The sequence below is a fragment of the Crinia signifera genome, chromosome 9 (assembly GCF_055691185.1).
Source record: "Crinia signifera chromosome 9, ASM5569118v1, whole genome shotgun sequence".
In the NCBI taxonomy this organism is placed as follows: domain Eukaryota; kingdom Metazoa; phylum Chordata; class Amphibia; order Anura; family Myobatrachidae; genus Crinia; species Crinia signifera.
The window spans coordinates 88,878,199-88,890,515 of NC_139225.1; the positions used below are offsets into that span (position 1 = coordinate 88,878,199).

General features: G+C 40.5%; 1 protein-coding gene across 7 annotated transcripts in view; it reads left to right on the forward strand.

The window, feature by feature from the left end:
- LOC146035735 (phosphatidylinositol-binding clathrin assembly protein-like) overlaps positions 1–12,039 on the forward strand; it is a 73,002-nt gene extending 60,963 nt beyond the window's left edge. For 4 of the 7 annotated variants that reach the window (XM_083159346.1, XM_083159348.1, XM_083159343.1 and 1 more), the window contains exons 17-21: positions 3,527–3,647; positions 5,257–5,280; positions 6,515–6,571; positions 6,680–6,787; positions 10,527–12,039. In XM_083159346.1, coding sequence (XP_083015472.1) covers positions 3,527–3,647; positions 5,257–5,280; positions 6,515–6,571; positions 6,680–6,787; positions 10,527–10,541 — 325 coding nt within the window. In that variant the 3' untranslated portion in view covers positions 10,542–12,039. The remainder of the gene's footprint in view (positions 1–3,526; positions 3,648–5,256; positions 5,281–6,514; positions 6,572–6,679; positions 6,788–10,526) is intronic. The other 3 variants (XM_083159347.1, XM_083159349.1, XM_083159344.1) reach the window with 2 other exon arrangements.
- The last annotated feature ends 278 nt before the right edge of the window (positions 12,040–12,317 follow it).

Consider the following 12,317-nt stretch of genomic DNA (forward strand, 5'->3'; position numbering starts at 1 on the left):
TACCCTATAACTTAATAACTTAAGACCCACTAAAAGCTAAGTGTGTTTTTTTTTTTTTTTTTAAATAATCAAATCAACTTGCAATAAAATACACCGCAATCATGATACAGAAGAAAATAAACATTTACTAAGAGCCACAGTTACAGATAATATAAAATCTGTACATACAACAGTATATTATACTCTATCAGAATTGCATTTTTTAATATACATAATAAACAACCGGGACTATTTTACATACCTGCAGACATATATTTTCTGGGTTGGGGCCCTCCTATTTACCTTGGTTTATCCTCTAGATCAGGGGCGGGCGGACTTTTCTAACCAGAGATCTACTTTTTGTAAACGTACCTACCGGTGATCTACTGCGTCTTCACATTATACCACACAATAGGAGTCAAAATTCACAGTTTGCCTCAAAAGGAATGATCACAATCCACTGGCGGAAGGTCCGCGATCAACCAGTAGATCGCGTTCAATGTTATTTCCATGCTCTCCCCTCTCCTCTTTGCTGTCGTCCTGCAACCACTAGTGATTACGATTTGCACATCAGCGATTTACAGGGGGATTCGGGTAGGAGGAGTGGAGAGTCGTCTTGCTTTATTCGCTGACTATATGATGCTATTCGTCTCTGAAGCTTCCTCGTCTATCCCAGAACTCCTGAGACTGGATAGCTTGATTTGGCTCCAAAGGAGTCTATCGTGTTAATCTGTCCAAGTTGGAGATCCTGCACGTCCCCAATATCGATGCCCATAAAAAATCATATATGTCATCCCCTATAACTGCTACAGGGTGGAAATATTTGGGTGTGAATAGAACTGCTGATCTTAACAAATTATATACATCTAACTACACTCCCTCTATCACTAAAATTTGATAACTGGAAATCCCTCCCTTTATCTTTACTTGTTAGGGGGGTTGTTGGTCAGAGTATTATCTTTCCTAAAATATTCTCTCTCATGCAAAAGTTGCCGCTAGGGTTAACTAAAACCGACATACACAAATAACATTCCATATTCTCCAAATTCCTTTGGAACGATAAAAAACCTAAAATAGCATTATTCAAAATGATGATCCCCAAGAAATCCGGTGGTATTGGTTTGCCCGATTTTAACAGCCCATGGATACTCAGTTCTGATTCGAAGTGCTGTTGATTGGCTATATGACAAGAGCTCATTTACTGATAATATGCTTGACAAGGCCCTCTTTCATCCTTTCTCCTCAGGTGCACTCCTACACTACAAACCCAAAGACATACCCCCTGACATTAGGAATAACCCATTATTATGAGACATTTATCAGGCGTGGCTAGCTGTGCATAGGAAACTCAAATGTGATCATCTCTCCCCTACGCGTATTCCTCTGTGGGGCAACCTAGCCTTTCATCCCTCTATCACCAATATACATTTCTACAAGTGGCGCGACAAAGGCCTTACAGGCTCATCCAAAGTTTTTGCCCCTGGTGGTCCGCTACTATCCTTTCAGACTCTTAGGGGTTTATTCTAGTTCATTCTTTCTGACAAAATCCTTCTTAGATGGACAAAACCATGTGCACTGCAGGGGGGCAGATGTAACATGTGCAGAGAGAATTAGATTTGGGTGAGTTATTTTGTTTCTGTGCAGGGAAAATTCTGACTGCTTTATTTTTACACTGCAATATAGATCTCACTTTGAAGAAAAACCCCACCCAAATCTAATTCTCTCTGCACAAGTTACATCTGCCCCCCTGCAGTGCACATGGTTTTGTCCATCTAAGAAGGATTTTGTCAGAAAGAATGAACTAGAATAACCCCATTAGAGACAAATTTGATCTACCCTAATGAAATTTTTATATGTATCTACAAGTCAGACATTACCTCACCTCCATCACCACACGCGCTTCCACCAACTCTCCCCTTTCTATTTCAGATCCTCTCATGCATACACTGTTCATGTGCGCCAAAATTGTTTTTCGACTTAAAAACATATATACATGCTGTTAACTAATATTTCATCTGCGATTCACTGGGAGGGCCTCCACAAACAGTGGGTTACAGACATACCCTCACTAAGTCGCCATTATGAAAACATCATGAAAATTCTCCACTCCACTTATCTACAGGAGGTCCACTTCCATACCCTTCAAAGAGCATATATATCACCTGCCCGATATACCCACTTTAACCCTAACAATTCAGGTTCCTGCCCCAAATGTAAAGAGAAAAATAGATACATGGGTATCTGTAAAGGGCGCCTGTATGGCGTACTCTGCCAAGCTGCAACCTGAAGAACAGGGTGTCACCCCCTTACAGTAACTGGAAAGAAAGAAAGAAAGAAAGAGTGGTTGCGCCATAAAATAGTAACAGGTGTTAGACTTAATATAAAAACAATTATTTTTATTTTGAAATGAGGGAATTCCTTTCCTTTAAAAAAAGGGGGATAGTATATATAAAGCTATATAGCTTAAAAAGCATAAAATGTGGATATACATGGAAAAAAAGGGGGTGCTGCGGTATTTATGTTATTCCACAATAGATGTTGGAAAAGTTGTGGATTGGGACTTAAAATGGTGCTGGCAGGCTTGTACTGGAAAGGATAGTAGAAGGCAGCTGGATGGGTGTACCGCTTTCCAATGCGTAATACTGAATAATTTATTCATAAAGAACTACGGTCTACCTGCCTAACAACTTTATTGCTTGTAATACACCTGTGACTATAGATAGATTATGATATGCTGAGTACTTTATAAATCGTAACACCCCCCCCCCCCCCCTTTGCGTGCTGCTGCATTTATTGCCGTAAATTTTTACAACCTTTAGTTATACTTTGGGATTTAGGGATGATCCCCAAAATTGGCCATTCTATTGTCAAAGGTAAATAGAATATTTGCAACTACACACTTAATAAACTAACTTGTTGCCCGAATCTGCAAAGCATAGGGCATGTCCAGAAGCAATGGATTACGGGTCTGATTCTGGTTCGCTTGCAAAAGCAAATTCTCTCTCTAATGGACAAAACCATGCTGCACTGCAGGAGGGGCAGATATAACCTGTGCAGAGAGAGTTAGATTTGGATGGTATTTTGTTTCTGTGCAGAATAAATACTGGCTGCTTCGTTTTTACACTGCAATATAGATATCCGGTTAAAGTAAAACCCCACCCAAATCTAACACTCTGCACATGTTACCTCTGCCCCACCTGTAGTGCACATGGTTTTGTCCATTAGAGAATTTTCTTCTGTGAGTGAACCAGAATCAGGCCCTAAATTTGCCTTTTGGAGTGTGACATTTAGGACATTTACTTGAGTCAGTGTGAAAGGACATATTTGTGTGTATGTATCAGCCAACATATGGCAATACCATTGTGATGTATTTGATTGCTGTAAATATTTGCGCAAATTTTTTTTTATTTTTCTTTAGTTTACTTAAAATGTCTGATTTTTATTTTTTACTTAGATCTTTTCTCGATTTTTATAGATCTGTTAGGAATAAAGTTTACATTGATGGTTGGCAGGCCCCCTATCTATATTATTGCATGTGTCCCTTTAGATCTGATATGCAGTGGAATCAACCTACAGAAAAGAGACTGACCGGTGGCACAAACTGGCAAGCGAGAACAAGCACTTCAACCACATGGAACGCTGCTCCTGTAGCACCAGTTGCACAAATGGTAAGATGATTTCCCATATGAACTGACAGGTTTATACTTTACTTTTACTCACCCCATTATGTGCATTTTCCTTCAAACATTAGTAAGTCATTTATCTGCAAACTATTGGCGAGGAGATGCAGCAAACTATGCAATGTATGAGCATTGTTTGTACAAATATTCATGATTTAATAGCAGGGATTTTGAAACTTTTTTGTTTTTTTTTCTGTTTTTTTTCAATCTTTTTTATTTTGTCGACATTACTTTGTTCTACTATTTGACAGCATTCACTCTGCCTACCTTCAAAAATAAAATGTGTTTAAATGGCCATATAAAATTATTTTTTTGCCAGCAGCCACTAACGTGATGCCCAACCATGCTATGCACCCCAGGGGTGGCGAACCGAAATGCAAGAAAAGTCACGCTGTCTGTTTTTCCATGCAGGTGTAGCCAAGTACATCAATTGAATGTTTTTATCCCCTTAGATGGCAGTTGGGCATGATATATATCAAGTGAACACGACCCAAACTGTGTTTTTATTATTGGCTGCCTCCTTAACACAGGGCTTTCCTGGAGAGTATTACAGTCCTCACTGTTGGTCTTTTGTATGACCTCAAACTTTATGTAACCAATGCTGACAGCACAGCCTTACCAAATTGTTACCGTTTTTGTAACTTATTGTATTATTACCAGTTATTTATATAGTACACACACATATTCCACTGTACTTTACAGAGGATATTTGGCCATTCACATCAGTCCCTGCCCCAGTAGAGCTTACATTCTATATTCCCTACCACATGTACAAGCACACACTCTCACACTGGGGTTCATTTTTGTTGAGGGCAAATTGATCTACCAGTTAATTTTTGGAGTGTGGTAGGAAATGAAAGTACCTGGAGGAAACCCACGCAAGCACAGGGAGAATAAACAAAAACGCATAGGCATCTGGAGAATATACAAACTCCACACCGTAACAATGACCATTTCTGGTATTATGTTAGCTCTGTCTGTACAAAGCTGAAGTCATAAAGGACTTTAAACCTTTCAAGTCCAACATCTAGTCAGGCTCAATAGCCCAAGCGCTAGTAGCAGATCCAGTGGTGAACCACTTTAAAATAAGAAAATTAACATCGTTCATCATTCACTATAGATTATTTTTCAATAAAAAAATTAAATTTATTTAAACAGACTGTTGGAATTGCAAAAAACGGGTAAGGGGTACATTCAGTTAGGTGTGACTGTGAAGTATGGCAATATGTCACACATGCTGATCTCGTGGATCTTTTACAGCTCATCGAGGAGTCCGGGTGATATTGGGTCGAGAGGGTGGCACATACAGCTACCGTTTCTGGCATTTCTATGCCATTGTAACTAAAAACTCCTTGCTCCTAACTGAAATGTCTCTAGTGTGCAGATGACTATCAGAGATAAGCGTGCTCTCCTAGCCCATTTTGATAAGCTTGCCTAGAAACGAAGTAATTTTTCCCTCAGTACATGTAGCAGTAGCTGGAAAGGCAAGCTCCTAATAATAAAGATTATTTTTAAATGCTACAAATGACTTAAGTTCTTCCAAAAAATATAAATGTATGATTGTAATAATTTTGCTTTTTTAACCATGCCATCCCAGAATGGAGTACATTATCCTGGATATGTAAGTTTGCTATGTTACAACTTGTTCTGGAGCTGTCTAAAATATGTTTTCTTAATTTAATTTATTGTTTTTCCTCTATAATCTATTGCAATTGGTCTAAATAGGTCAAATATTTAATATTAAAACATGCAAAGTATATGTGGTGTGTGTGTGTGTGTGTGTGTGTGTGTGTGTATATGTACAGTAAATATTCATTCTAAAGTCAGACTTCTACTGAGCGACCCACAATGCAGTGTTCTTGTGCAGCAATTGGCCACTATAATATCCGGCTTCTCTGTTCTTGGCAGATGCTATTGTTCCCAAGGGCAGCAATATTCTCTTGCTGTTCCCAGAAAACTTTTTGGCTCCACACTGCACCAATACCCCACCAAGGGTTTGGATTATTAGGTCAATTACTATTAGTCGACAGGCAAAAGGTTGACATGCATTAGGTACACATGAACTAAAGTTTGACATGAGTGGTTGACACAGGAAAGTCGACACGTTTTTTAAGTTTTTTTTGTGTTTGTCGGTATATGTCAACATAACCGCCCAATTAGTGCAACGCGTTCATGCATCAGGCTCTGCACACTGTTATATTCTACGTTTATGCCAACATGGATGGAGATGTAAGAAGAAGGCAATTTAAATAAAACTTGAAAAACTCATGTTGACCTTTTCTTGTGTTGACCATTAACATGTCAACCTTTTGACAATGTCAGCCTTTTTCATATCAACCGGATACCCCTCACAATGAGGCATCTGAATTTCCCCTCTTTGTTATGTTGTGCTAGATACTGCACCATAATCTGTAGACAGGATGACTCCAAATTCCACTGTACTTCTGTGACTGATTTGTCCGATCTGTACACTTCAGTGTGGTTCTCTGATCTCCCTCATCATGGTGTGATAACAACTACAAGTGATAGCACCGTACCATTCATGCCAAACTATAGTACACAATATGGGGTGCCTGAAATTACTGCAAAAGACAAGTATAAGCAAACTAATAGTAGGAGATAGGGTATAGGCAATTCACTGGACCAATACAGAATTTTCTTCATACCGACCCCTTTATGACTTCCCTCTCCAGTTATATTCCATCTTCTTACTAGAAGACTAATGCATTTTGAAGAGTGAGCACTGTAGGTTTTAGAAAAAAAAATGTTGCACCCTGCTGGCTTCTTTTATTAAGAGCTTATAATGGAAGTCAAAGTAAATCATGAGAAAACTTTTTTTTTTTTTCCCATTGAAGGTTCCTGCACCAATGAGCTATCCAGTAACTACACCTCAAGTGCCTGTGTATGGAATGGTAAGAATGCTTGCTGTCCACCATGTTTAAATGTTGTCTTTTCCATATGATGTTATCTCAACCATACATCTCTCTGTACCATACACATGTATCGCTCTGTCACTTCAGGTTCCTACGCAGATTGGTGCAAATCCTCTAATGGTTCCTCAGCCAATTATGTATTCGCAGCCGGGGATAAAGCCAACAAATCCTTTTGCACCTGTTTCTGGAGCTCAGGTAAACTTGTTGCTTGCATGTAAATGTCATTTTTATAACTTAATACAGACATTTATTTTCTTTATAAACTAGTAGTAGTTTGTTTATTTATAAGGCGCCACAAAGTGTCCGCAGCGCCGTACATAGCAAACAAAAAATCTAATTACAAGGTAATGTACAGGGTGTGTTGATAAAATACAGCATAAATAGGTATAGCTGGTAGAACTAAAATCAGCATCAGTTCTGAAGTAGCTGTCGAAATTGTCGAGGAGACTGAAGATGAATTAGAGGAAGGGAAGAACAGGGCAGGAGCACTGTGGAGCTAAAGAGGTAGGGTGAGGAAGGAGGGCCCTACTCATAAGAGTTAACAGACTAAAAGGAGGGGGGGTGGAGTAGGAACGGCAGGATAGGCGGAGCGAAAGAGGTTAGGAGGAGGAGGGATAGGCTAGTCGGAAGAAGTGGGTTTTGAGGGAGCGCTTGAAGGAGGTAAGAGAATTGGAAAGCCTGATGGGTGGTGGGAGGTTGTTCCAGTGCAGGGGGGCAGCGCGAGAGAAGTCTTGGACACGGTAGTGGGAGGAGGTGATTAGGTGAGAGGTCAGGCGGTGGTTGGCGGTGGAGCGAAGAGGACGGGAGGGAATGTGGATAGAGATCAGTGAAGAGAGGTAAGGAGTGGTGGAGGAGGAGAGAGCCTTGTAGGCGGTGGTGAGGAGTTTTAAGAGAACTCTGAAAGGAATGGGGAGCCAGTGAAGAGATAGACAGAGGGGGGAAGCGGAGGTAGAGCGAGCCTAGCAGCGGCATTAAGAATGGATTGGAGAGGGGCAACGCGGGCGAGAGGTAGCCCAGAGAGAAGGATGTTGCAGTAGTCAAGGTGGGAGATGACAAAAAAAGTGAATGAGAATTTTGGTCGCGTCAGTGTCCTAATCTTTGCTGCAGTCACTCCACACATCCGTTCTTGGCACGCCATGTCGCATGAGGATTTTTTAGCGTCGGGCATTTGATTAGCCAAATAATGAGTCTTAAGGCCCATACACACTAGGCGATTTTCAGCTAAAAGTTGCTCAAACTCTGTGTTTTCAGCGGCTTTCAGCTCAAAGTCACCCAGTGTGTTTACATCCCGGCGGTGATGCGCTTCCACATCATCACCGGGAAAGCCGTTCATCTGCTGGTATTACCAGCAGATGGGCAGCTTTCCATAGCAATGTGACTGGGACATATGAGGAGATTATGCAGATTAGTTAAATATGACCCTTGTATAGCTGTGTGGCTTATGGATTAAAGCTGGGGTAGCCAACCCTAGTCCTCGAGAGCTACCAACAGTGCATGTTTTGCAGGTCTCCTCACAGAATCACAAGTGAGCTAATTAGCTCCATTTTTGGATCTTTTAAAATGTGTCAGTGATTAATGAGTGCAGCTGTGCAGCAACTAGGTTGTCTGGAAAATGTGAACTGTTGGTAGCTCTCGAGGGCTAGGGTTGGCTACCACTGTATTAAAGCATGGGTCTTCAACCTGTGGCGCTCCCAGATGTTGTGAAACTACATGTTCCAACATGCATTGCCACATTTTTTCCTATAAGAGCATGCCAAAATGGTCAGTGCATTATGGGACATGTAGTTCCACAACATCTGGAGGGCCACAGGTTGAAGACCTGTGGATTAAAGCATTGACAGGTCTAGTTACACAGTTAGTAGGTCGACATGCACAAAGTCAACATTGACAAAAGGGTGACATGCACAAGGTCGACATTGGCAGAATGCTGACTTGGAAAAGGTTGAAACATGAAAATATAGTGTTTGTTTATGTCGACAATTGTGCACGTGGACCCACCAATAAGTGTGCCACGTACATGTACATGCCTTGCTTCAACACGGCTGCGCTCAACACACTTTATTCTCAGTCATAGCTTACTTTTCCAATACAAGTTCTGCTCTGTATGCGGACTCACCCACAATATATGTGTTATGTATCAAATTATTTAGAACAGGTCTTAGATGCATTTTCGGCAAAAAAAAAAGACACCCGACGTTGGCAGAGTTGCACCAGACCGGGTGGCTCACTCATGCCAGGCATCCCATGCTCAAAAAGTAAAGAGACCCTTATATCAGCAATCATTTTTTGTGCAGCAATCCCCCTCCCGTTAGTTGGGTGCCCACTAAGCTATTTGCTTAGTTTTATGGTCCCCTCGCGGGGCTCGCCACGCTTCGGGCTCGGTGGCTCGCCACACTATATAAAATAAACTCCATGCCGACATGGATAGTGGGGGTATGAGTGTACTTACTATAGTGGGCGCCCAACTAACATATAAAGTACCGTTAGTTTTACAATTTACATTCTATTGCTTACCCTTGGTTTCAGTCCTCTTTCCACATTGCCCTGGAAATTGGGTTTTAATGGAGAGTTTGTCATAAAGTAATAATTTGTATCAAGTGCACTGTCCAACTGATGGGATTTTTAGTACTTATGGTTAAACTCTTATCTGGGAATCCATTATCTCTCTGGTGATTTACTTCCAGGTAGTCGTGGTGCTGCATTGATGTGACCTACATGGTTTTCACCCCGAAACAATGGCCTATACATGTAACCCTAAAATAAAAACTTGAGGTGCAGAGGAGGCCCAGAGTCACTGTGCTTATGCAAGCTGATTCACCGGCCTGCTTTGTGACGGTCAGGAGGGAACCTTACTCCGGACTGCAGCAGAAGGATTTATTTTTCCTGTCTACTGCAGCGCCATAATCTGCAGATGCTGTGGGCCTTTTGGACAGTGGGCCAGAAGCCGCAGCCCTGTAGGACCCATAACCACTTCCGGCCACTTCCGGTTTCCTCAGGAGAGACAGAGAATCGGCATAGCGGCTGCCACACACAAGTGTTGTACAGCTGTTCTCTGCGCTTGGAAGCCCTCTCAAATTACAACCTCAAATAACCAACCAACACCCAGAGAAGGGTGTGGTATGACTATCCGACAGTCAGGATCCTGACAGTCATTATCCCGACGTCGGGATCCCGACTGCCTGGTCTCAGACAGTGTGGCTAGCGCAACAAAGTTCCCTGCGGGCTCGCTGCGCTCGCCATGCTGCGGGCACAGTGGCGAGCTATGCTCACCACCTATTCTATTCTCCCTCTATGGGGGGTCGTGGACCCCCACGAGGGAAAATAGCCGACGGCTGTCGGGAACCCGGCCGTCTGTGTTTTAACAGTCGGGATCCCACTGTCGGGTTAATGACTGTCGGGATCCCGTCCGGCACCCCCAGAGAAGTTTCCATCTACGGAAGTAGGGTAAAATAGGGACAGTCAGACCGGGACGATCGCCATTCTATACAAAAATACCAACCTTTCCCCAAAAGGGTGTAAACACTTATACCAACCATTTTATTCCTTACAGGTACCACTTTATTATTTTATTACATTTATGCAACCATCACTCCCCCTTATTTGCAAAAATAATTTTTGTCCATAAAACATATCAGCATAAATCCTTAGCGCTCCTTTAAAAACCTACTGTAGGATCCATTGTTAATCCATCCCTGCTTCCAAGTCCTTTAGCAGGGTAAATTATGGGATCACTAAACACTACATGTATATATTTAGACAGATTTTTTTTCGCCATATTTTTAAACCTTTTTTACCGTCAAATGTAAAAAAGATCTCTCGGATCTCTGTACTTTTTTTTGCTGAAATCTTGTTTTGTTGACCTTTAACTTTGTGTGCAGTAAACCACTGCCTATGCTGTGTTCCATGGCTAATGTGTGTCACTTTTATTTTACAGATGCAGTTCATGTAATGTAGCCAAAGGAACAAGGATGCATTGACAACCAAAAACTGGTGAACAATTAATTAATTTCCAGTCTTTTGCCAACATGGTCTTTATCAGGGCACCCATATTAGTATAAAGTACATTTTCTTTGAACTGCAGTGCTATAGAGATTGCTTATAATGCTCTCTCTACCATGGACTCTAGTGTGACCTGCTTTGACTGCAAAGCTGCTCTAAGAAAACATTCTATTTTCTTTCTACTACACTGGTGGCTGGCAAAAATTGGATATAGAACATTTTTAAATGTAAGCATTGAGGTGCCTTTATCCAACAACACTCATGAAAGGGGTTTTATAATATTTTTGGTTATAATTCTTTTCTTATCCCTTTCTCTATTCTTAAATAATTCTTGTTATCTGACTCCCTATGTAGCTGTTCTTAACATACTGCTCCACAAGAACGAGCATTAGGATTGTCAGGTATCGTTTCTGCTAGAAAAATTAAACGCAAACAATATTGTGCAACTTCTGGACCAGGTTCGATCTTCACAGGATGTCCACGACGGGAAAGACAACATTTTATACGACCACAATACGTGAAAATGAACTTTGGAGATATACAAGCTGGTATTGTAAATAAACCAGTGGCGATGCAATAAGATGCCTCTATTGTCACTTCAAAAGTATGGGTTCAAGGTCATTTTGTAAAGTGAAATGTTTTTTATTCTGTTACATCCGTAGTATTTCTGTCAACGTCCACTATCTTTTTGTCAGCTACAATTCTTCAGCATTTTTTTTTTTATTTCTTTGTATATTTATACCCTATAAAGTACAACCATGAGTTTCCCAAGTCGGAAGCATTACAAATAATAGGAGACAGCACTTTTTCTGCTGCTTTTGCCACCACACAAAGTCAGTACTTTGTATTTGTAAGCAGAAGTTGCATAGCTCCTGCTATTTGTGCCACTTTACTTTAAATACAGCAAGTACAATTTTTATTATGTAAATATATATATGTATATCATAAAATGATTTCTTCAATGCTGACACATCCTTATCTTTAAACTATATTTCTTGAAGTAATGTCCTTTTTCAAGAAGGGTTTTGAAAACGTGCAGATTCTTTAAAATATTAGTTAATGCCAAATTACTTAAATAGATTAAATGTATAATTTTATATTTATTTAATCACAATGAAAGGGGAAAACCTTTTCAGAATAGCCTCTGACTTCATTGCCTCTATAGCCACTTGGGGCAATGAAAATAAAGAATATTAAAAGCCAAGGTGAATTGTGCCAGATGTCAACAAAATTCTCAGTGTGGTGACCGAACAAGATATCCCATATTAAAGTCCAAATAATCTGGAGAAATTTACATTTCACTATGTTATAATAAAAATGATATGTGAACTATTGGCAGCTGTTTCTGTTCTTTAAGTCACTTGTCGCTTTGTAAAGCGTAGCTGATTAGTACTATGAATGAATAAAATCAATGTAAGTGAAAGCAATAAATGAATATTTTATACTGACTTCACAATCTCAGCCTTTGCTGATTGGTGTCGTGCTGTCTCACAGATGAGGTTTTATTCCTAAAGAAATAAGATGTAATGTATACAGATTTCAAATTCCTTTCTTTTAAGGAATTACCACGTTTGACCTATTTAATCTTCTGTTTTATTCACAATTTTCATGTTCTTTTTCTTTTTTCTGTTTGAAGTGTGGGCTTTCCAGCGTATCTGCTAGCCCCCCAAACAGCCAGAGCATGAGATGCGCAATATGTGATTTGTCATCTTGTGGCTGTGTTTAT